Below are 24,591 nucleotides of genomic sequence, written 5' to 3'. Positions count from 1 at the left end.
AAATGTCCTTTTCCAGAACCATGATTCTAACCACTAAGATGAAACATACAATGATTATAGGTATGGTATCCTCAAGCCCAGTGCCCAATGGTAGAAAAGAGAGACAATTACACAGAGCAAAAACACTTTTCTCCCTTAATTTTTCTCACACACATACACACACACACACAAATCAACTCTCAAATATTAATAGCAATGTTTTTTTCTGTGTCACAGAAAATTCCATTGTGCCATTGATACATTTCAGAGCTCCTCCTGCGGGAGGGTTTCGCGTGGGACAGGGATACCTTGAGCACCATCTAAAGCAGCAGGTTTGACAATCAGCATTTTGACATGTGGGTGTGTCCAGATGTATTTTATCTAATTTGCAAATAATAATAAAGAGCCAGATTTTCCTAATGACATAATTTTTACCATGTAAATTAGAACGGAATAAAAGTTAGTCCTATAATAATATATGTCACGTTTTCTTACTTTCCAGTATGCTTTTTTGAATGCCAAAGAAAGATGTAAAATTAAAGCTAACGACATTGGGGGTAGCACTGGTTGTTTACATGTGAATGGCGCTGTGATTCAGAATATAAAAATATTTGTTGGAAATTACTAATTTAATAGAATGTATTCACCAAGAGAACCATTTAATTCCTCAATTGTGACTTTCAAATCATCCACTTAAATATAAATTACACAAGCATTTCTCATTTTATCAAACTAGATATGCATAGTTTTTTAGTACAATTTGTTCTCCATTTGGTCACAAAGATAGAACCCATTTCTCTGAAGTACAATGGTTTCCAAATTTTTAAAACAGTGTACTCATTCTTCAAATTTATTAAGAAATAAAAATATCCATAAGAAAAAAGTGGAAAAGGAAGAGAGACATTCTGAAACGAGGATGGGGGAGCAGGGGTGTTAGGATAAACTAGAGAGAGGGGGTCCAGAGATCTACTCATTTGGCATCATTGATCTACCCATCAGGCAGCAACTTAGGCAACTTTGGGAGCTCCACAGAACACAATTTTAAAAGAATTATCCAATATATTTTAGGATAATTTAGATAATAAAATTATTATAACTCAAAGTCTTATAAATATATTAAACTTGTAGGTTTAATTGATATTTTTCTGTTTGAAAAAGTGATATTATATAATATGCATTTACATATCATTAAATGCTATATATTATGTGCTAAACTTGAATTATTTATTTTCAAGTGGTGTACAGTCTCCTGAGGCACTCAGTTCCTGTCTGTGCCTGTGGGTTATATTCATCTCTTGACCATTTCTGTCAAAAATGCAAATTTAGCTAGTGGGAACATGCTATAAAGCACAGGAAGCTTAGCTCGGTGCTCTGTGATGACCTAGATGGGTAGGAGGGAGGTCCAAGAGGGAGGGGATATAGGTATACATATAGCTGATTCACTTCATTGTACAGCAGAAACTAACACAACATTGTAAAGCAATTATACTCCAATAAAAAATAATGCAAATTTAGTTTTTACTATAAAAAGCTAAAGCCAATCACATTTAATGGACTTCTAAATGTAGTTCTCTGACACAACACTTAATTTAAGATGGACAGTTTTACTCTTTTAAACTGTATTTTGGGATTATTTTTGAGCAATGATGTATTTCTTTTGATCTCTTATTTTCTGATAAACAGTGACTGTAATAAATCTTGATCCTGCCTTTGGTCTAGATAAATTTAGTAGCTGTGTACTTGTTTTCTTTAATAGTGATGCACATTAATATTTATAACCATTTTCCTTTGCAGCATCTCCCAGATGGCTCCACGCCCAGTGCACATGTTGAATTTTATCTTTTACCGTATCCCAGTGAAGTTCGGATGAGGAAAACAAAATCTGTTCCAAAATGTACCGACCCCACTTACAATGAAATTGTAAGTATGAGTCAACTCTTGTCCAGTCGTTTTGTATTTTTCTTACCATTTTTCAGCTTGACCAAATATGGAAAATTTACAGTAATTGGCAGCATTATTCCATAAAGGGAAGACATTTCCCAAAATAGCCACTGTCTGCCGATCACTGTTCTTGATGCTATAGGAACTGGAAAATACAGATACTGCTTTCAAAGTGCTTATGAACCAATTTTCAAATTGTGGCTAGCCTCCAGCAAGAGCCCAAGACTTTACAGCATTTGTTTCACCTACTAACATTATCCCTGACTCCACCTTATTTTCTCTAACAAGTTTTTCTTTACCTGGTTTTCCTTACCTAATAACTTTATCATAGTCTAACCTGTGTATAGCAATAAACTTTGTAAAATCTCTTTTGAAACACTGAAAAAAATAAAGAAGTACAAAGTACAAATTATATTGAAGTTAATTTATATTTTATATAGCTCTCTAATTCATTTGTAGTATATGATTTGAACATCTGATCCCCTAAGTCTTTCTAAGGCAAACCCTACATTTATTCTCTTGATTCCATCCTTTCCCATCTCCTCTGTACCTTGCTCACTTAATTATTTGCTCACCTTTTCTTAAGGCTATCTCATCCACTGGATCCTCAACTCAGAAATCTTAAAAAAAACAAAACAAATAAACCCTTCAAGTCAGCCTTTCTAAAGCATCCAAATTTTCTTTCCCTCGCTATCACCTCCAAACTTTTTCAAAATTAACACATTTCCTGCTCTCGGTTCATCACTTCCTTCTCACCCTTTAATCCTCTGCAGTGTGGATTCTGACCTTGACTGATGCTGTTTTATTCAAATGGTATCAAAAGACTCCTAATTGCTCAATCCAATGAGCCATCAGGCTCTCCTCTCCGGAACAGTTAGACGGCAGCACTGTTAACTGCTTCCTCTTTCTTTACACCTCCCTTTTGCTTCTTAAGCTCTACCTTTTCTCTTTTTTTAATCAACATAATTAATTTTTATTGGAGTATAGTTGCTTTACAATGTTGTGTTAGTTTCTGCTGTACAGCAAAGTGAATCAGCTATAGGTATTACATATATGCCCTCTTTTTTGGATTTCTTTCCCATTTAGGTCACCACAGAGCATTGAGTAGAGTTCCCTGTGTTATACAGTAGGTTCTCATTAGTTATCTATTTTATACATAGTAGTGTATACATGTCAGTCCCAATCTCCCAGTTCATCCCACCTGTCCTTACCCGCCTTGGTGTCCATACGTTTGTTCTCTACATCAGTGTCTCTATTTCTGCTTTGGAAATAAGTTCATCTGTACCATTTTTCTAGATTCCACATATAAGCAATATTATACAGTATTTGTTTTTCTCTTTCTGACTTACTTCATTGAGTTCTACCTTTTCTTAATTGCCTTCTATCTTCTCTAACCACTCTCTCACTTTCCTTCATTGCCATTCTTCCTCTGAAAATATTTATTTGCTGGAGTTCCATGACCTACCCTCATCTCTTGATATATACACTCAAAAGCATCTTATGTATCTACAAATTTTCATTTGTTGATAAATTTTCATTTATCACTTGAAGGTTGCATCTGAATTTATTCCTCAAACCCTGGCTTCTCTCCCAAGCTTTAAACCTCTACTTCTACCTGATTATTAAAGAGCCCCTTTAGGATGCCTCCTACGCACTTTTAAACCAGGCTTTCCTCCTCTGTTTGCCATCTCCTCGGAAGAAACTTTCTAATGACATCACCCTCTCCCTCACTCACAAGTCCAGTTAATCCCCAAGTTTTGTCAATTCTACTTGTGCAGCCACCTGCCTCTTCAATCCATCTTCTCCTCTGTGTCCCATCGCTACTTCTTTGTTTGAAGGCCTTGCAACTTTCGCTAATATAATAGCCTCCTATCAGCCTCCTATCTTGTGTTTTTCAATTAAATCATTCAAATGTCTATCTAAGGTGTCAAAAACTACTCATATTTATTATTCTCCTACTTAACTTTTTCAAATGTTCCTTACTGCCTACTGAATAATATCCAAAATCCCAAGTGTGGCATTCACAGCCTTTCAAATTTGACTCAGTAATTTTCCTGAGTTGTCTCTGGACCAATATCATCCTTATATACTTTTTCAAAAAAATTTTTGTTTTGAGGTAATTGTAGATTCACAAGCAGTTGGAAGAAATAATATATAGAGAATTCATATACCCTTTAACCACTTTCCTGCAATGGTAACACTTTGCCTGACTGCTGACAATATCACTACCAGGAAATTGACATTGATACAATCCACTGACCTTATTCCGATTTCTCCAGTTTTATATGTGTTCTTATGTATATGTGTGCATGTTTAGTTCTGTGCATTTATGTCACTCGTGTAGGTTTGTGTGATCACCCCCACAGTCAAGGTACAGAACATTACATCACAGTGATTCCTGGTGCTACCCTATTATAGCCGCAGACACTCTTCTCCCTCTAACGCCCCATCCCCAAACCCTGGCAACGATTAATCTATTCTCTATCTCTATAACCTTGTCATTTCAAATGTTATGTAAATGGAATCATACAGTTTGTTACATTTTCACTTACCATAGTTCCCTAGAGATCCATCCAAGTAGCTGCATGTATCAATAGTTTGCTCATTTTCACTGCTAAGTAGTAGTCATGGCATGGAGGTATGACAGTTTCTTTAACTGTTTACCAATTAAAGGACATCTGGGTTATTTCTGGCTTGGGGCTATTGCACACAAAGCTGCTGTGCACATTGATATATAGGTTTTTGTGTAAACATAAGCAAACGCTCAAGATGTAATTACTGGGGTATATGGTATATGGTAATGCCGTACATAGTTTTTCAAGAGACTGTCAAACTCCTTTTCTATACCATTTTACACTCCCACCAACAATGTTTGTGCCAATTTCTCTACATCTTTGCCAGCATTTAGTGTTATCACTATATTTAATTTTAGTTCTTTTGAAAGGTATAGAGTAATAGCTCATTGTGGTTTTAATTTGCATTTATCTAGTAGCGAATGATGCTGAATTTTTTTCATGTGCTTATTTACCATCTGCATACCCTCTTTCATGAAATGTCTCTTCGTGTCTTTGTTCATTTTCTAATTAGATAGTTTGCATTTTTACTCATTTTTACTGTTGACTTTTGAGATTCTTTATATACTATGGATAATAGTCCTTTGTCAGATGTGTGGTTTGCAAATATTTTCTCCCAGTCTGTAGTTTGACTTTTCCTCCTTTTCTCAGGGGTTTTCACAGAGTAAAAATTTTCAATTTTGATGAGACCCAGTTTATCAATTTTTTTCTTTTGTAGACTGCATATTTGGTGGCAAGTCTAAGAACTCTTCACCTAGCACTAAGTTCTAAAGATTTTCTCCTATATTTTTTCTAAATGTTTTATAGTTTTACATTTTACATCTAAGTCCATTATTCATTTTTAGTTGATTTTTGAAGAAAGTGTGAGGTTTAGGTTGAGGTTCACTTTTTTTGCCTATGAATGCCAGTTATTTCAGCACCATTTATTGAAAAAGCAATTCTTCCTATGTTAAATGTCTTTTGCACCTTTGACAACAATAAGTAAGGAAGATTTGTTTGCTCATGCCCTTCCATTGCCCCATACTTAGTCATATTCTCAAGTCACATCAGACAGCTTGTCATTCCCTGAATAATCCCTATGACCTCTGTGATAGAGCTCATGTAGCTGTTCACCCTCCTGCCCTTCTCTGCCAACTTTGAGGTTTACCTCAAATATGGACTCTGTGAACCAGTCTCTCTTCCCTGTCTCTTACGCCACATTTACCATCTCTTATTTATTCCTACACAGACTTTTTTCTTCTAGTACATGGAAAACTTCTTGAGGACAAGGAAAATGTCTTATCTTTCTTAGTATCTTTGAAACTTAGCTACTTCTAAAAAGATTTGTGGAATTAAATGTTTGGGATAGCTTTATAAGTGACACTTTATGTGTACTGTATAAAATGTAAAACTATCAAACATTTATATATATTCAAATAATAGATACTTTAGTAAGGAAATATATTTTGACATTTTATTATTTGTCATGATGTCAACAGCTAGAGGTATACACCTCCCAACTCTATATCCCTAGTTTCCATACGTTCTGGGTATAAGACCCCCTACATGAATATCAAGAAACTTCTCAGAGTGCATGCTGTACTTCAGCATTTGTATCTAAGGAAACACATAATGATGAAAAGCCACTAACAATCCAGGAGTTTAAATAAATTTGTGTTTTATTTATCTCAAGCTATATGTACTATAAAAACCAGTAGTAAATGCACATGTGTGGAGATTATTTTATGATGCTTGCTGTGTCCATAAATTGTCTCACGGCTTGCAATAATTCTGAGTCCTCACACATTCATGGCCCATTGATTAGAAATCACTGCAATACTTTTCTCCATCAGCCCATACTTGTAGCTTGGACACACACTCTTTATACATTGAACACATTTAAAATTGTTTCAAAAACAATAGTTCATAGTCTATGCGTAGCAAACTCCAATTTATACATAACCCAAATGAGAGGAAATGTGAATTAGTGTATGGATAAGTGACTAATAGTAATGATCATCATATAAACAAATTTGACAGGGAAGCTGGTTGAATTTAGAAAGCCATGAGAAGAAAAACACTAACAGTATTTTAATTTTTCTCCCATTATGCTGTGTATCAATATAAAAATCCTTATTTATAAGAAATGCAAAAAAAGTGCACCAGTTTTAACTGTGGTTTTACTTTCTCTCCCCCTCAGCTGTGCTATAGACCCCCATCTCTGTGCCAAATCCCTCAATTATTTCTGTGCATTCTTAGCAACACCTTATACAGTCGCCCCTCATCCCTTTTTATCTGCAGGGAGATTGGTTCCAGGAGCCCCGAGGATACCAAAATTCATGGGTGCCCAAGTGCTTTATATAAAACGGCATAATATTTGCATATAACCTATGCACATCCTCCCGTATACTTTAAATCATCTCTAGATTACTCATAATACTTGATACAATGTAAATGCTATGTAAATAGTTGCTGGAAATTCAACTTTTCCTTTTTGGAACTTTCTGGAATTTTTTCCCTGAATATTTTTGATTTGTGGTTGACTGAATCCATGGATGCAGAACCCATGGATACAGAGGGCCAACTGTATGTGCTTTCTAAGGAGCCCAGTAAGTTATCACATGGCACCTACCTTGTTTTTAACTTCTCCCCCTGCTTTGCTTCCTGTGTACTGCTACATCAGCCACTCTGGGATTTCTCAAACTGCCAAAGCCAGGCAATGGTCTGGGAAGTGGGAGAGAACAACCTCACTCCCCTTCTTATATAAATCTCTTAGAGGAATACAAAGTGAATATTACATCGCATCACCTTAAAAAGCTTTTCATGAAAATAGTCCGTTCAATTGTTATTCATAACCCTCTTTCTCCCTAATATTCTGAGAGAGGCTGGGTCAGGACCACTGCCAAGTTGTCCCTTTAGTATCCACCCTGCAGATACTAAAGCTCTAATACAGGGCCAGACTTGTCACCTTAACACTTCCCAGAGTGATTCCCAACAGGATTGCCAGCAGTCTTCCTAAAAACCCCTCTCACATGCAAATCCCTGTGGTAGACATGACTGGGCTCAGGATGGGGCAGGGCTGATGGTCAGAGCACTGCTGGAATTGCCCTACAGCCTTTAATAAGCAGAGCTGGGATTCTGACTCCAGTGCCATTGCTCTTTCTACTCTACGACATTTGGCATCTGGTTAAGAACCATTATTTTTTTAATGATTCATTAGAAATACAGATTCTATTTTAAAACAGAATTATATTGTTATAGTCAATGTATGTTGTACATTGTATTCCTTCCTTTTTTTCTATTGAAGTATAGCCAGTTTACAATGTTCTGCGAATCTCTGCTGTACAGCAAAGTGACTCAGTTATACACATATAGGCATTCTTTTTTTTTATATTCTTTTCCATTATGGTTTATCACAGGATATTGAATATAGTTCCCTGTACTATACAGTAGGACCTTATTGTTTAACCATTCTATATATAATAGTTTACATTGTATTTCTTTCTTAGATATTATCCTACTTAATTAAATTACCCTAAACAGTGTTTTTCTACTTGATGTGACAATTTCAAACCTACAAATTCAATGTTTGTCAGAAGGCAATGAAGACTTGACACATGCCTATGGGTAAAAAGTATTATAAAGTGAAATTAAAAGAGCTGTGCATTTTTGGTTCTGTTTATGTTAAGGCACAATACATATTAAATCATTTGGTGAAAAGGCTCAAAGAATATAATCATCTGTGTACTTCTTTAGCATTACCCACTAATTATTCATTGCATTGGAAGAAAAAAGCGCTTATTTTTTTAAACAACGTTATGGATGCAGTAAAGCAATTAGAACAGATATATATATATATCTTCTATAATGTACAATGATTACATGTTTATAAAACCTCAGTCACTTTCAAGAAAATAGCTTTTGCATAATGAAGCACGGGGGAAAAAAATCCATAAAGTAATATAAACTTTGGAGTTCAAATGTTTGTATTTTAACCAGGAAGGCAATTAATTCCTGTAATTTATTAAAGAATTTCAGCTTGTTAAATACCTGGGAGACTCAATTTTGTGTACAACTGTTATCTCCAGTCAGAGAAGGCAAAATACCAAGAAACAACTGTTCTTTTTTTGCGTATTTGATGGATCTTTTTCAGCTGTAATTCATTAGTGTTTACTATGTATCAGGCTTTGTAAGAAGGCTTATATTTATTATCTCATTTTATTCTTTCTCACAATGCCAGAAGGTAAATATTATTATCACCATATTCAAATGAGAAAACACATTCAGATGGCCCCCAACTTAGGATGGCTCAACCTGAAATTTTTTTTACTTTATGATGGTACAAAAGAGATATACATTCAGTAGAAACCATACTTCGAATTTTGAATTTTGCTCTTTTCCCAGGTTATCGATATGTGGTAGGATACTCTTTCCTGATGCTGAGCCACAGCTCCCAGTCAGCCACGAGAGTAAACAATCAATACGCTTACAACCATTTGGTACCCAGACAACCATTCCGTTTTTCACTTTCAGTACAGTATTCAATAAATTACATGAGACATTCTGAGCATGTTTAAGGTAGTTAGGCTAAGCTATGATGTTTGGTGGGTTAGGTATATTAAATGCATTTTCGGCTACAATATTTTCAATTTACCATGGGTTTATCAGGATGTAACCCCATTGTAAATGGAGGAAGAGCTGGAGTTGACAACAGATTTATATAAATATGAATCATTGATACTGATATGTTTCTTAGAAAGTTATATCTTTAGCACTAATTTATATGATTCACAGAGTTCTTAAGCCAGACTTTTCCAAAGGCCTAATGCTTAGAATTATTCCATTTTTCTTCACACACACTAACACTTCGAGGGCCCTTTCATCTATTTTCTTTTTAAAATAGGAGATGAGTTCATCTGCTGAACGTGTTGTGGGGAGGAAAATGGAGGATAATTTAGACAGTTCAAAATAACCACTGTAGAGAAAAGGAAAGGAGCTTACTCTGAAGTCCTGGGAAGATAAGCATTCAGGAGACAAGAGTGGTTCACGGAGTCCACGTTGAGCATCCCTTTGTGATGAAAGATGAATTACATTGGTAGGCTTTTGAAATTTTTAAGGCAGCCCTTAAAATCCTTTACTATCCAGGGGAACTCAATAAATTAAATGGAATAATTTGAATAAGCTGTCCTAAGAAACTTAAAAGGTAATCTCCTGTCTGGAATGGGAGCAGGATTCTAGAAGAGTTGGTAGCAGGAGATGTCACACGAAGCAGGGTAGACTGGATTAGCATATTATATTGTATCTCATTCCCTTGATTGAATTATTATTTACTTGATAAGTAAATCATTGTTCAGAGCAGCTAACAGATTGATCTTGAATGGAATTTCATTGATAAATTAATGGGTTCGTAAATGGTAGGCAAATGCGGTACGATGGGCTAGAAATTGCATCCATACACACCGAGCAGGCCTCCCAGTGGATTCCAAAGCCTTTCCTCTCAATTTGTTTCCTCTGATTCCTTTTTGCATATATAGAGAACGCTTCTTTCTATCTTGTAGTTTAGCTGTAAAAAGCAAGCATGTTTGTATCATCATATGAAACTCCTCCAAATGTGTTATAAGGAGTTTCCTTGGCAACCATGTTGGGTCTATACACAGCTCTCCCCTCCTCTGATGTATAACTAATTTCTTGATAGTACTACACTTTTAAAGCTTCTTTACCACTGCAGGCACCCAGTGGTAATGCCTGTGACTTACTTCTTGGATATTATAAAACACACAGTTGAACAGCTCTCTTTTTTAAAACTAGTTACATGACTAGTAAGTGAAAAAGAGAAAAACACAAAACTATACACACAACATAATTACAGCTCAGATTCTTAAAAAGTAATTATATATAGAAAACAAAAAACACATCAAAATGTTAACTGTAATTATCTCCTAATGGTAGAAATAGAAATCTTTCCTTTCTTTTTTATTCTTTTTTTTGTTTCATCCCCATATTTTATTTAATGAGCATATATTTTCATAACTAAAAATTAAACAATTTTAAATAAATTAAAGTAACCATAGAGCGACTGCTTCACATGTAGAAGGAAATACTATACTACATTAAATTAACACAAGGAAATCATGGAGATTGGTCTGCTTTCCTCATTAGCCTTCAACAAAGAAAGATAGTGTTCAAGGTCCCATGTTGAACAATAAATCCAAGGACAGTTGAAAGGTGACAGGTATTTAAATTTATTCCTAGAGAATGATTTACAGTCTTATTAAATTTGGGATAGACAATTTTTAATGGAATCAGAGTAAATTCTAAGCTTCTTAGAGAAATATTCTGTCATTAAACTCCTTTATGTTAGCAGAACCTTTTTAGCTCTTCAGAATTAGAGTTAGAAATGGAAGATTCTAACATTAACCTATCCATTCCAAGGTACAAGATATCAGTGTGCAAATATTTTTGTTAAAAGCAGTATTTTTTTAAAGATGCATTTAAGCGTATTTGATTTATATTCTCATTATTCTCTCCCTTTTTAGGTAGTATATGATGAAGTCACAGAGCTCCAAGGACATGTCTTAATGCTTATTGTAAAGAGCAAAACCACCTTTGTAGGAGCAATTAATATCCAACTCTGTAGTGTCCCACTCAAGGAAGAAAAATGGTATCCACTAGGAAACAGTATCATTTAAGCATTGCTATGAACATACGCATTCATTACTCGTATTTCTTTCACTTTGGGGCCTCTCTATCACAAGATCAGGACATTTTTGTTATCAAAGATAGCATGGTGGGGACTTCCCTGGTGGCGCAGTGGTTAAGAATCCACCTGCCAATGCAGGGGACACGGGTTTGATCCGTGGTCCGGGAAGATCCCACATGCCGCGGAGCAACTAAACCCACGCGCCACAGTTACTGAAGCCCGCGCGTCTAGAGCCTGTGCTCCGCAAAGAGAAGGCACCGCAATGAGAAACCCACGCACTGCAACGAAGAGTAGCCCCCGCTTGCAGCAACTAGAGAAAGCCCTCTCGCAGCAACGAAGACCCAGCGCAGCCAAAAATAAATAAATTTTAAAAAAAAAAAGGTAGCATGATGGTGTACTAAGGACACAAAGAAAATAAATCAGAATCAGTCTTTTATAGTTATTTATTCTCTACCTGTGTTTCATTGTTTTCTTAGAACCTTTTTTCCAATTGATTGTGTAAAATTCAATGTATAAAATTTAAAAAAGGACATTTAATGTGTCTTTTAAATCAAACATGTGTTCACGTTTTATGTGCCTACAGTTAAAAGCAATACTTTAAATGTATTTTCCAAAAAAAGACAAGCAAATAAATAAATCTCATCAATTACTTCAAGACCTAAGTATATCTGTAACAAATTTTTAAAATTTGAATTAAATATATATACCTACATATCTACTTATAATCTTATTTATTGAGGGGATTAGTAAGTTTTAGAAGAATGCTGTATTAATTTCTGTCAGAAAAAACAAACATAAATGCCTGAAATTCTTAAATCCAATTTTTGGAAGAAACTTTGTAGCTTTTCACCCTCTTCAGCACCAATCAATTCATCATCACTGGATTTCACCCAAACAGAGGCATTATCACATTTTAAACTTCATTATCCGCTAATTCAAAGATCTCAAACTCTGAAACTCTCCCCTCTGATCAAAACCTCTTCTCTGCACAACAAAAAGTTTTCTTACTTCTGAACCTACTTTCACATTCATCATGACCAGAGTAAACAATCCTGCAGATTTCCACCTGCAAAGTAGGTGTAACTCAAGGCACTATGCCACATTCTTTAAGAGAATCATATCATTTTTTAAAAATTTCTTCCAATTAAATTACTAAAACCCTTGCTTTACTCAGTGTTTTCCTGTGTGTGGATAAAAAAGTAATTTAAGCTCTTTTTATATGGTCATCTGCATAACCATGTAAACATGTAAAAGACTGTACACTTATTCATTGAAAATATTTGAGTGCCTGGTATGGGTTGATGTAGTCTCGTTTCAAACACATGATCATGTGAGTCAAGTAAGCCATAATGCTCTGGACAATGGTTCTATGTTTCAGGTCCACTCACTCTCCCTTTTCTAACAGATAGTGATTCCGCACCCTTCTCTCTGCTGAAACCTCATCACCCTCTACTGTAATCCTCACTCTCAGCTGATGACTTTGTTTCCTACTTCACTTAGAAATTGGAATCAGTCAAAAGAAAACCTCTACATATTCCACTAGCACATCTACCTGCCCAGCAGATTCTATGTTCCTCCTTCCTACTTATTATCATGGAAAAATGACCCAAGCTCCTAACCATAACCAATCTCTCAACTTGTACATTTGATCCCAGCCCCTCTCACCTACTCACAAGCATTACTGAAACTCTCCTCTATTCAAAAGCATCATTTCTTTATTCTCTACTGGATAATTCACTTCGGCATACAACCATGATGTTACATGGTTACATGATGGCACAAGCATCATAAAAAACTTCTTGGCACCTCCATCTCCCTTCGAAATACTCATCCAATTGGCCTGATCTTCTTTATAGCAAAACTCTTCAAAACTGTTGTCTCTAATCTCTGCTTCCAGTTTCTCTCCTCTCATTTTCTCTCAGACCATTCCAAGGAGGTGTTTGTCCCAAACACTTCAACAAAACTGCTTTTGTCAAGGTCCCTTCTGACCTCCACATAGCTAAATCCAAAGGTCAATTTCCAGCCCTGATCTGAGCTTATCCATCAGCAGTATTTGACACAATCAATAACTCTCTTTCTCAATACTCTTCATTTGGCTTCCAGAACACAACACCCTCTTGTGCTTTCCTTCTATATAACATCAGTCCCTCCTTCTCAGTCTTCTGTGAAGGAGCATCCTCTTTTCCACAGTCTCCAGTGTTGGAGTGTCCAGGACTTACTCCTTGGTCCTCTTCTCCATCAGCTTTCACTCCCTAGTGACCTCATCTATTTTGATGGCTTTAAGTATCATCTGTATGCTGATTATTCCCAGTTTCCCAGTTTTATAACTTCAGCCCAAGATGGTGGAGTAGGTAGACTCTGAACTCAACTCCTCCCACAGGCACACCAAAATTACAACCACATACAGAGCAACTATTAATGAGAACAATCTGAAGACTAGCAGAAAATATCTACAACTAGAGATAGAAAAAAGGAATCACAATGAGATGAATAGGAGGAATGAACACACAGTATAGTCAACACCCACACCCATGGGTAGGTGATCCACAAGTGGGAGGATAATCACAATTGCAGACATTCCCCCCAAAGATCAAGGAGTCTGAGCCCCACATTAAGCTCCCCAGACCAGGGGCCCTGCACTGGAAAGATGAGCCCCCCAAAACATCTGACTTTGAAGGCCAGCAGGACTTGTATTCAGGAGAATTGGAGGGCTGTAGGAAAGAGACTTTGCTCTTAAAGGGCCCACACAAACTCTCACATGCCCTGAGACCTAGAGCTGAAGCAGTGATTTGAAAGGAGCCCAGGTCAGACCTACCAGTTGATTTTGGAGAGCCTCCTGGAAAGGCAAGCTATAACTGGAACTCACCCTGGGGGCATAGATGCTGGTGGCAGCCTTTGAGAGTTTGTACTACCACAAGGACACTGGTGCTGGCAAGAGCCATTTTGGAGCACTCCCTCTAGCTTGTTAGCACCAGGACCTGGGCCCACCCACCAGCAGCTGGCAGCCACTGCACTAGGCAGGGCTGACACCAATCAGGCTGCGGGCTGGTCACGCCTACCAACACTCTCACAGTAGATGGCCCCACAACAACAGAAGGGCCCATTCAGCCCTCACAGGGGGCACTCCTAGAGTATATAGCTCTGGTGATAGAAGGGAGTGTGCTTCTGGACCCAATAGGATGTCTCCTACATAAGGCCACTTTTCCAAGATCAGGAAATATATCTGACTTATGGAATACATAGAAATAAAAACAGAGAGTCAGACAAAATGAGGTGGCAGAGGAATATTGTTGAAATGAGGGAACAAGATAAAACCTTAGAAGAAGAGCCAAGTGAAGTAGAGATAAACAATCAACCCAGTAAAGAGTTCAAGGTAATGATTATAAACAACTCAGGTGAAGAATGGATGAACACAGTAAGAATTTCAACAAAGAGTTAGAAAATGTAAAAAACTAAACAGAACTGAAGAATACAATAATTGAAACAAAAAAATACACTAGGAGGAATCAACAGTAGATTACATGATACAGAGGAACGAATCAATGAACTGGAAGACAGAGTAGTGGAACTCAATCAATGTGATACACCACATTAACAAACTGAGGAATAAAAATCATATGATCATCTCAGTAGATGTGGAAAAAGCTTTTGACACAATTCGACATCCATTTATGATAAAAAACTTACAACAAAGTGGGTATACAGGAAACATACCTCAACATAATAAAGACCGTATACGACAAGCCCACAGCTAACGTAACAGTAAAAGCTGAAAGCATTTTCTCTAAGATCAGGAACAAGACAAGGATGCCCATTCTCACCTTTTTATTTAACATAATATTGGAAGTCCTAGGCACAAGTAATCAGAAAAGACAAAGAAATGAAAGGAATCCAAATTGGAAAGGAAGAAGTAAAACTGTCACTGTTTGCAGTTAAGATGATACTGCATATTGAAAATCCTAAAGATACCATCAAAAAACTATTAGAACTCATCAATGGATTCTCTGAAGTTGCAGGATACAAAATTAACATAGAGATCTGTTGCATTTCTATACACTAACAATGAACTATCAGAAAGAGAAATTAAGAAGACAATCCCATTTGCAGTTGCATCAAAAATAATAAAATACCAAGGAATAAATCTTACCAAGGATGTAAAAGACCTGTACTCAGAAAATGATATGATATTGATGAAAGAAATTGAAGATGACACAAACAAATGGAAAAATATATTGTGCTCATAGATTGGAAGATTTAATATTGTTAAAATAACCATATTGCCCAAAGCAATCTACAGATTCAATGCAATTCCTATCAAAATACCAATGGCATTTTTCACAGAATTAGAATAAATAATTTTAAAATTTGTTTGGAAACATAAAAGACCTCAAGTAGCCAAAACAATCTTGAGAAAAAAGAACAAAGCTGGAGGTATCATGCTCTACAAAGGTACAGTAATCAAAATAGTATGGTAGTAGTGACTCAAAAAAAAAAAAAACCCACATCAATCAATGGAACAGAATAGAGAGCCCTGAAATGAACCCACACTTATACGGGCAATTCATCTACAATGAAGGAGGCAAGAATATATAATGGGGAAAAGACAGCCTCTTCAATAAGTGATGTTGGGAAAACTGGATAGCCACATGCAAAAGAATCAAGCTGGACTACTTTCTCATACCATGTACAAGGATAAACTCAAAATGGATTAAAGACTTAAGTGTAAGACCTAAAACCATAAATATCCTAGAAGAAAACATAGGTAGTATGCTCTTTGACATTGGTCTTAGGCTTATTGTTTTGAATCTGTCTCCTCAGGCAAGGGAAACAAAAGCAAAAGTAAACAAATGGGACTACATCAAATTAAAAAGTTTTTCACAGTGAAGGAACTATCAACAGAACAAAAAGCCCACTTACTGAATGGAGGAAGATATTTGCAAATGATATATCTGATAAGGGGTTAAAATCCAAAATATACAAAGAACACATACAACTCAACATCAAAAAAACAAACAACCCATTTAAAAAATGGTCAGAAGAACTTTAAGACATTTTTCCCATTTAAAAAATGGTCAGAAGAACTTTTTTAAAGACATTTTTCCCAAGAAGACATACAGATAGGCAAAAGACACATGAAAAGATGCTCAACATCACTAATCATCAGGGAAATTCAAATTAAAACCACAAAGAGGTATCACCTCACACGTGTCAGGATAGTTGCTATCAAAAAGACAACAAATAACAAGTGTGGGCAAGGATGTGGAGAAAAGGGAACCTTCATAGACTGTTGGTGGGAATGTAAATTGGTGCAGTCACTATGGAAAACAGTATGGAGGTTCCTCAAAAAATTAAAAATAGAACTACACAATCCATCAATTCCACTTCTGGGTATTTTCCAGAGAAAACAAAAACACTAATTAGAAAAGATATATGCACCCCTATGTTTATTTCAGCATTATTTACAATAGCCAAGATATGGAAATAACCTAGGTGCCCAATCAGAGAGTGAATAAAGAAGATGTGGTGTATACCTACAACGGAATATGACTCAGTCTAAAAAAATAATGAAATCTTGCCATTTGCAACAACGTGGATGGACCTGGAGGGTATTATACTAAGTGAAATAAGTCAGACAGAGAAAGACAAATACCATACCCTGTGATTTTCACTTACATGTGGAATCTAACAAACAAAGAAAATGAACAAACAAACGTAACAAAACAGAACAAACTCGTAAAAACAGAGCAAATAGGCAGTTACCAGAGGGGAGGAAGTTGCGGGAAGAATGAAAGCGGTGAGGGAGATTAAAAGGTACAAACTTCCAGTTACAAAATAGATGAGTCACGGGTATGAAATGTACAGCATGAGGAATATAGCCAATTATAATATCTCTGTATAGTGACAGATGATAACTAAACATATCATGGTGATCATTTTGTAATGTATAGAAATATCGATCGAATCACTATGTTGTGCACCTGGAACTAACGTAGAGATCTAGGTCAATTACACCTCAATTTGAAAAAGGTACGTAGACACTGAAAGGAAATACATCAAAATGTTAACAATGGTTATCTCTGTGGGTTGGGGATTATGGGTGATTGTTAATTTTCATACTGCTATGTACTTCTAGTTGTCCACAATGAACATGTTTTGCTTGTAAAATTAGAAAGAAAACAATACCATTAAAATAAATATCATTTAAAAATAATAACTCCCGCCCAGAACCCCTCCCAAATTCTAGAGTGCCATATCCAACTGCCTACACAGCATCCCCCTCGAATATCTATCATCGCAAACTCAGCATGTTTAAAACTAGACTCCTGATCAGTTTTAAATAGCAAAAAACTTGAAGTCATCCTTGATACCCACTTCCTTGCTCTTTCTCTGAGTATAATTCAGTCCATAAGAAACTCCTGTAGCTCTGCCTTCAAAACTTTTCCCAAATCCACCCACTTACCACTCTCCATCTGCTTCCTCTCCAGTTCAAGGTACTCCTATTAAATTTGTCCCAAATTACTACAATTGCCTTCTCCTTGTTTCTGTTTACCCTGTGTCCCATACTGTCTATTCTCAACACAGAAATTGGAGTGAGCTTGTCTCTCTTCTGCTCAAAACTCTGCAGGGGCTTCTACTCTCAGAGTAAAAGCACAAACCTTTAAAATAACCTAAAAAGCCCAATGTGATCTGGCCTCCCATCGGCCATCTCCCTGATTTTCACTCCCATTATATCCTCCTATACTCAAAACACTCAAGAAACACTGGCCTTTCCTTTCCCTGAACATTCATTCCAGGCATGCTTCTTCTCTGAAATCTTTATCAGACAGCTCCTTCTTTCCAAAATGTGCTTTTGTCCCATACATCCACTTGCCTATTCTCTCACCTCTTTCAAGTCTTGGTCAAATGTTTCCATCTCTGACAGGCCTGCCTGGACCAGTCTGTGTCATATTGTAACCTGCCCTGTCCCCAGACACATGCCAGATCCTTCCCACTCTGCTCTACTTTTTTGTCTTATATACTTACCACCTTTGAACATTCTATATGATTTACTTATTTCTTTTGCTTATTATTTATGTTTTGTATCCTTTCACTAAAACACAAGGCTCTAAAGAAGTTTTGTTCACTGACAGTACAGCATTGGATCCAGGCAAGAGGAGTCCTTGCCCTGGCGCCCTCGCCTTGGAGAAGCCTACTTCCTCCAGGTGTGACTCAGCCACACCCAAAAGCCTCATTCTAGACCACATTCTAGGTACACATGACCCCTGAATTCCCTGCCTGAACAGCGTTTGCAGGCCTTCTAAGGGTCCACTGACCTGAAGTCAGACACCACTACCAGGGTGAACAATGCCTAGGCTCCAGTGGTGGCCGAGGGCAGGCTGCTTGCAGTGTGTATGGATGCAGCTTGAATGTGTCAGCTGGAATGTCCACAAATGTGCATGAGGCCACTGACAGTGCAGGAAGGACCCAGGGGTAGGAAGAAAAAGCAGGGCATATAGAGGGCTCAGGAGAGGAGACAGCCCTCTTTAGGTCACCATAATCCAACATGGATCTCCAAGACATCCAAGAATTCTCAATTAAAAGCTGTCCTCCCAGGTGTTTATGAAGGAGAACAAATCATATTGTATTTAATGGCTTCTTAGCTTTATTTATAACTTTTAAATTTAGGCAGATGGTATGTAGGTGTTATGGATTGAACTGTGTCCTCCAAATTTATAAGTCCTAACCACCTGTAACCTCAAAATGTGGCTTTATTTGGAAATAGGGTCACTGTAGATGTAGTTAGTTAAGATGAGGTCATACTAGAGTAGAATGGGCTCCTAATCCAATATGACTGGTGTCCTTATGAAAGGAGGAAATTTGGACACAGACCCAAACCTAGAGGGAACACCATATGAAAACATGACATAGAGATTGAAGTGATGCATCTATAAGCCAAGGAACACCAGCAAACTACCCAAAGCTAGGAGAGATGAATGGAACAGATTGTCAGAAGGAACTAACCCCTTAATTTCAGACTTTTAGCTTCCAGAACTGTGGGACAAAAAAATTTATATTGTTTAAGTCACCCAGTTTGTGGTACTTTGTTTCGGCAGCCCTACCAAACTAATTTAACACTGAATCTTCATTTGTTTTGTTGTTCCAGCCCTGACAAATATCTGGTATGTAGTAGATGCTCAATAAGCCTTTATAAATTAATGCCTGAACAAATGATTGAATGACACACCAGTGAACAAGAAAAACAAGGCTCCTAGTCTTAACTCTCATTCATATCATGTTTTACACTTCTCTTAGCCTTTTTATATCTATATTTTATTTGCTTTTTATAAGAAGTCTAATGAGATAGGGAAAGGGGAGATTATTACAGTTTTACAGAGTAATAACATTCAAATGCCTCCTAGCAGCATAAACTTTCCACTCAGATGAATTCTTGAATGGAATGTATACACACACATCCGGGGAGGAGGGGAGATTTTTAAGTTAAGCGGATGTGAGGGACCGGAAGCATTGGACAGTTGGCCACCCCATCAACCCCCGCCCCTCCATTCTCATCTTCAAAATCCCTGAGAAACTTCCACAGAAAACTAAGACATCACAAAACGCACAGGCTAAAAGAAACTGACGATCACAGATATGATGTGGCTACTGCTATCAAACAATGAAGGGGTTGTGGTGACAGACTCATTTCTAGCAAATATGGTTGAAGGTCAGGACTTGAGTCCTAGAGGAAATGGATTATTGAAGAGCTACCACTATTGACACATTATCAAGGCCCAAAGTGAAGATTTAATAGCACATGGGAGAAATTCTAGTGATTAAAGCAATTGCCCAGCAACTTTAACCCTCATATTGTAACACGTGTCACAAAAAAGATATATTTTATTTCTTAGCATAGGATCCTGTATGCTGTCAATATATTTTAGGTAAACCAATTAAACCTAACTAATGCTTTTTCTTCTAAATAAAATGTTGGGGCAAACACAGCATTAACACAGAAGTTTCAGCGGACCAAGAGACACTGCTTAGACTTTAGGCTTTGGTAAGAATGGGCCAGGTGGATTTATTAACCTTGGTTATAATGGCTTAGATTGCACCAACTGACTGGTTTTTATCATTAAAGGGATGTAACATTAAACCTTAGGCATTAATGAGTACAGACCTCGTAAGATTTAGTTCTTAGAACAAAATAGACTATAAGAAAAAGATAACCTTTTTAAAATTTCCTTAAATAAGCTTTTTAAGCATTAGGTGATTAAAAAAAAAAATTGGCTGCTTTCTTTAATGGATTTCTCAGCTACATCTCAAAATAACTAGGCCAGAAATCTTGAACAGTGGCTGAATTCAAAGTGTGCTACAAGCTCTAGTAAAGTTAAAGCTTAAAATTCTTAACTCCAGAGACATGTATGCTTGCCTACTATATCCACTTCCTCAAACTGTGTTCATGTTCGTGTGTGTGTGTGTGTGTGTGTGTGTGTGTGTGTGTTATTTTGAAGTGACCTTAGGGTAACAGCAGTGGAGGAAACAAGACCAAACTTGAATTCGTGTGTCATGTCCACAGCCTTAGGTTACAGAAACAACACAGTCTCAAGGAGACTCTGTATTTGAAAATTAAAGAAACTAATTATTAGAGTTTGGATGTTTGAACCATGCATCCAATCATAGAAGGGATGTGGATTTTATTAATATTTAAATAAAAAAGAATGGGGATTCTTTTTATAAAGAGAATATGCCCTCTTCCTAGGCTGAGGTCAAAATATAACTGACTGAGATTATTAAATGCCCCAAAACTGGGAAAGCAATTTAAAGGTCTGTGCCCGTCAGCCTCTGGCTCTGAAATTCTGATTTACCCCAGGAATCAAGAAGGAACTGGAATTTCTTACCATCAGAACAAAAGTAGTAGAAGAAGGAAAATAAAATAAAAGACGTCAAACAGAGTAGTAATGAGAATGATATTTCCTTGAAAGAAATATTGGGCTCTTAAAACATAAGCTGGGCAGATATGAAGGGGAAATGAGATGTTAAGAGCCAGGAGAAAGAACTATAAAGTTAAAAAGGTGATGGACTTAAATCCAGTTTCTCTTGAAAAAGGTAACAGAAAAGGGCAATACATTTCAGTTGTTACTAGTTCAGAAGGGAGGATGGGTACCTAAGAAAATCAATCAGATAAAAAGAGGAAAGGCCTTGGAGAGCAGATATAATGACATCCTGGAGAGAACTAAAATTAGAAAAATTTTAAAAGATCCCTCATAAAGCAGCAGCATTTTGTAAGAACAACTGGGAAACCATCCCTTAAAAACTGAGACAGGGCTTCCCTGGTGGTGCAGTGGTTGAGAATCTGCCTGCCAATGCAGGGGACACGGGTTCGAGCCCTGGTCTGGGAAGATCCCACATGCCACGGAGCGCCTAAACCCACGCGCGCGCAGTTACTGAGCCTGCGCGTCTGGAGCCTGTGCTCCGCAGCAAGAGAGGCCGCGACAGTGAGAGGCCCGCGCACCGCGAAGAGTGGCCCCCACTTGCCGCAACTGGAGAAAGCCCTCACACAGAAACGAAGACCCAACACAGCCATAAATAAATAAATAAATAAATAAAAATTAAAAAAAAAAAGAATTTGGTCAACAACCTTTAATTTGGAAAAAAAAAAAAACTGAGACAGAGTGACTAAGTGATTAAGAAAATCTGGTCATATTTGAGAGGGAGACCCAGGAAAACAGGTGTAAAAGATTCCAAGAATTATTACGTAACTTTCAAAGGAACAGAAGTATTGCCAAGGGGGTCTAGGGAAACATATTTGGAAAATCTCTGGAACTGGTACTCGAAGGGAAAATGAAACAAAGAGAGGACTTACTGAAGGGAAATCAGACAGGATGGTTACAGGTCAAGACTTGGTATGGAGCAAACGTTGGTCTGAAAGGAATATTATCTTTTAGGTGGGACTAACCTACTCAAGAGGATCAAGATGGTCAAGGCTTGTTTGAACAAGGGATGTGCAACAAACATGGAATTCACTGACTTCATCTTTCTCAAGACAAAACTTTGAGAGTAGAAAGAAAAACAAATGCCTGAGCCAGAGAGCAAAGGGAAAGGAAAAGTAAAAAAGGCACTCAGGTCCAGGAAACAATGTTATCCTATGTGAGCTATGGGAGTAAAGAGACCAAAAGATGAAGCTGAATAAAAAGTCAGAAATACAGCTCAAACGATCTGAAAAGAATATGGAAACAATAAGAGGGAAATAAATAGCAAAGCCTAACCTCATATCATCAGAAAAAAAAGACTTTAACTGAAGAAAATACTATTCAAGACTTGGGAAGTTTTAAAAGTGAGATATGAAAGTGTTTTGAAGATCAGATGGCAAAAATATTAATTATCGCTAGACTCTTACTGTTCACATATGTCAACTGCAACTTCAGGTAAGGAATATGCTGCCAGTTATCCTCCAATTAAAACAAATGAAGTGATGGGGGTGAAAAATATTCCCTAGGACACAGGTGCCAACTGGAAGAGCTCTCACTGATGAAGGCTGGACCAAGTTGGGCAAGGAGTATTAGATTATAATTCAAAGTATAAAATAGTTATCCATAAACCCATACTGATATAAATGACTGATTAAATAAATAAATGGGGGGGGGAGGTTTGAATCTACCATGTAGAAGAATTCCAAACAATTTATATAGATACTCTGCCTTCTAGAAGATAAAACATAACTACCAACTCTTTAAGTGTGGGCTGCACATAGTGACTTCCTCCCAAAGACTATGGCATGAAAAGCAGGGAAAACAGAACTTTACAGAGGAGAAACTTAACAAACTCTACTTCAATCAGGTAATAAAGGTCCATATCAACAGTGAAAAGTCATGTTGATAGAATGTACCTTTGATAAGATTTTATGAAAGTGGCACTTTACCTCTGAGGTCTTCCTTCCAAAAACTTGTAGCCTTGTTCTAAGCATGAGAAAAGTATTATTCAAACCCAACTGACAGACATTCTACCAAATACATGACTAGGAGTTCTCAAAACCATCAAGTTCATCACAAACAAAGAATGTGTGAGAAACTGTCACAACTGAGAGCAGCCTCGGGAAATATGACTAGTAAGTGTAATGTGAATCGTAGGTGGGACCCAGGAACAGAAAAGTGACATTAGGTAAAAAGTAAGGAAATGTGACTAAAGTATGGACTTCAGTTAATAATAATGTAGCAATATTGGTTCATTCATTGTTATAAAAGTATTATACTAATTGAATATGTTAATAATATTGGTAGAAAATGACATCAGCAAAAATGATGGAGTAGGAAACTCCAAAGGTCTATCCCTACACAAAAAGCAGCAAATAAGCTGGTAAACACTATCATTCAACATTTAAGTCTAATATCCATTTGAGCTAATTTTTGTATATTGTGTAACTTAGTCAACTTTTTTTTTTTCCAGATTGCCTTGGGTCAATAACCGTGTTTCTGTCATTTACTATAGACCTTAGGCAACTCAATGTTTCTTAGCCTGTTACATTAACAATAAAATGTAGGATTGCTGCAAGGATTTAGGTTATTTTCTATTTGTTTATTTATTTATTTGTTTGTTTATTTATTTATTTAGGCTGTGCCGTGCAGCTTGCTGGATCTTAGTTCCTTGACCTGGTCGGGCCCTCAGCAGTGAAAGTGGGGAGTCCTAACCACTGGACTTCCAGGGAATTCCCTAATTTCTGTTTGATATCAGGCACATGTTAGGCACTGCTAACATTGCAGAGATGGAACTCTCATGTTAGAAAAGGGACTGTCCTGGGAGAAGAATAGGAATAGTGACTGAAAGTGTGAAAGTTAAATTGTATACAAATGGGAAGTAGAAAGAGGGCACTAGTCCCTGAAAATGTGTAGGTTTTTAAGGAATTTAACACCAACTCCCACCACTACCACCATCACCACCACGTGCTCAGCTGGTGTGTAAGAATGCAAGACACGGAGAAGACCAATCTCTCATAAGCTCAAATTCCACTTTAATCTACCCCTTTGATGTTTTAAATGGAAATTTCTAGTGGCTGGTAAAAGTGGCTTAACTCTGAATACTACAGAGGGCTCAAACTTCATGGCCTAAGAATCCAGAATGCATCATAAGAATGTTTTCTTTGCTGGTACAAATATTTCCAGAGGGTTATTACTTTAAAAGAAATGTAATTCAACAAATGCTTATGCACTACCCAAAAATATGGACTTTTAATAACTCCTGAAAAATGGAATCCAGTTCATATATTCTCCCAATAAAATGTTCATTGTTCAAACCCATAAGGGCTTCACTAAATGTAAGCGATTCCATTTTCTGGATCCTAATCCACAACATGAGCTTTTTGCCATTGTGGCTCCCAAATAACCCCTGAAATTTGCATAAAGGTTTTGAGTGGAACCCCTGGAGGCACTATCTAGGGTGCATGTG

At 37.0% G+C, this 24,591-nt stretch overlaps 1 protein-coding gene across 3 annotated transcripts in view; it reads left to right on the top strand.

Annotated features, from left to right (window-relative positions):
- The window catches only part of PIK3C2G (phosphatidylinositol-4-phosphate 3-kinase catalytic subunit type 2 gamma), a 357,132-nt gene extending 345,907 nt beyond the window's left edge, over window positions 1-11,225 (top strand). For all 3 annotated transcript variants that reach the window (XM_061204611.1, XM_061204610.1, XM_061204612.1), the window contains 2 exons: window positions 1,774-1,899; window positions 11,009-11,225. In XM_061204611.1, coding sequence (XP_061060594.1) covers window positions 1,774-1,899; window positions 11,009-11,161 — 279 coding nt within the window. In that variant the 3' untranslated portion in view covers window positions 11,162-11,225. The remainder of the gene's footprint in view (window positions 1-1,773; window positions 1,900-11,008) is intronic.
- The last annotated feature ends 13,366 nt before the right edge of the window (window positions 11,226-24,591 follow it).

Source organism: Eubalaena glacialis, chromosome 11 (assembly GCF_028564815.1).
Source record: "Eubalaena glacialis isolate mEubGla1 chromosome 11, mEubGla1.1.hap2.+ XY, whole genome shotgun sequence".
Classification (NCBI taxonomy): domain Eukaryota; kingdom Metazoa; phylum Chordata; class Mammalia; order Artiodactyla; family Balaenidae; genus Eubalaena; species Eubalaena glacialis.
The sequence above is the reverse complement of the archived record's forward strand: the minus strand, read 5'-3'. Positions and strand labels throughout refer to the sequence as shown.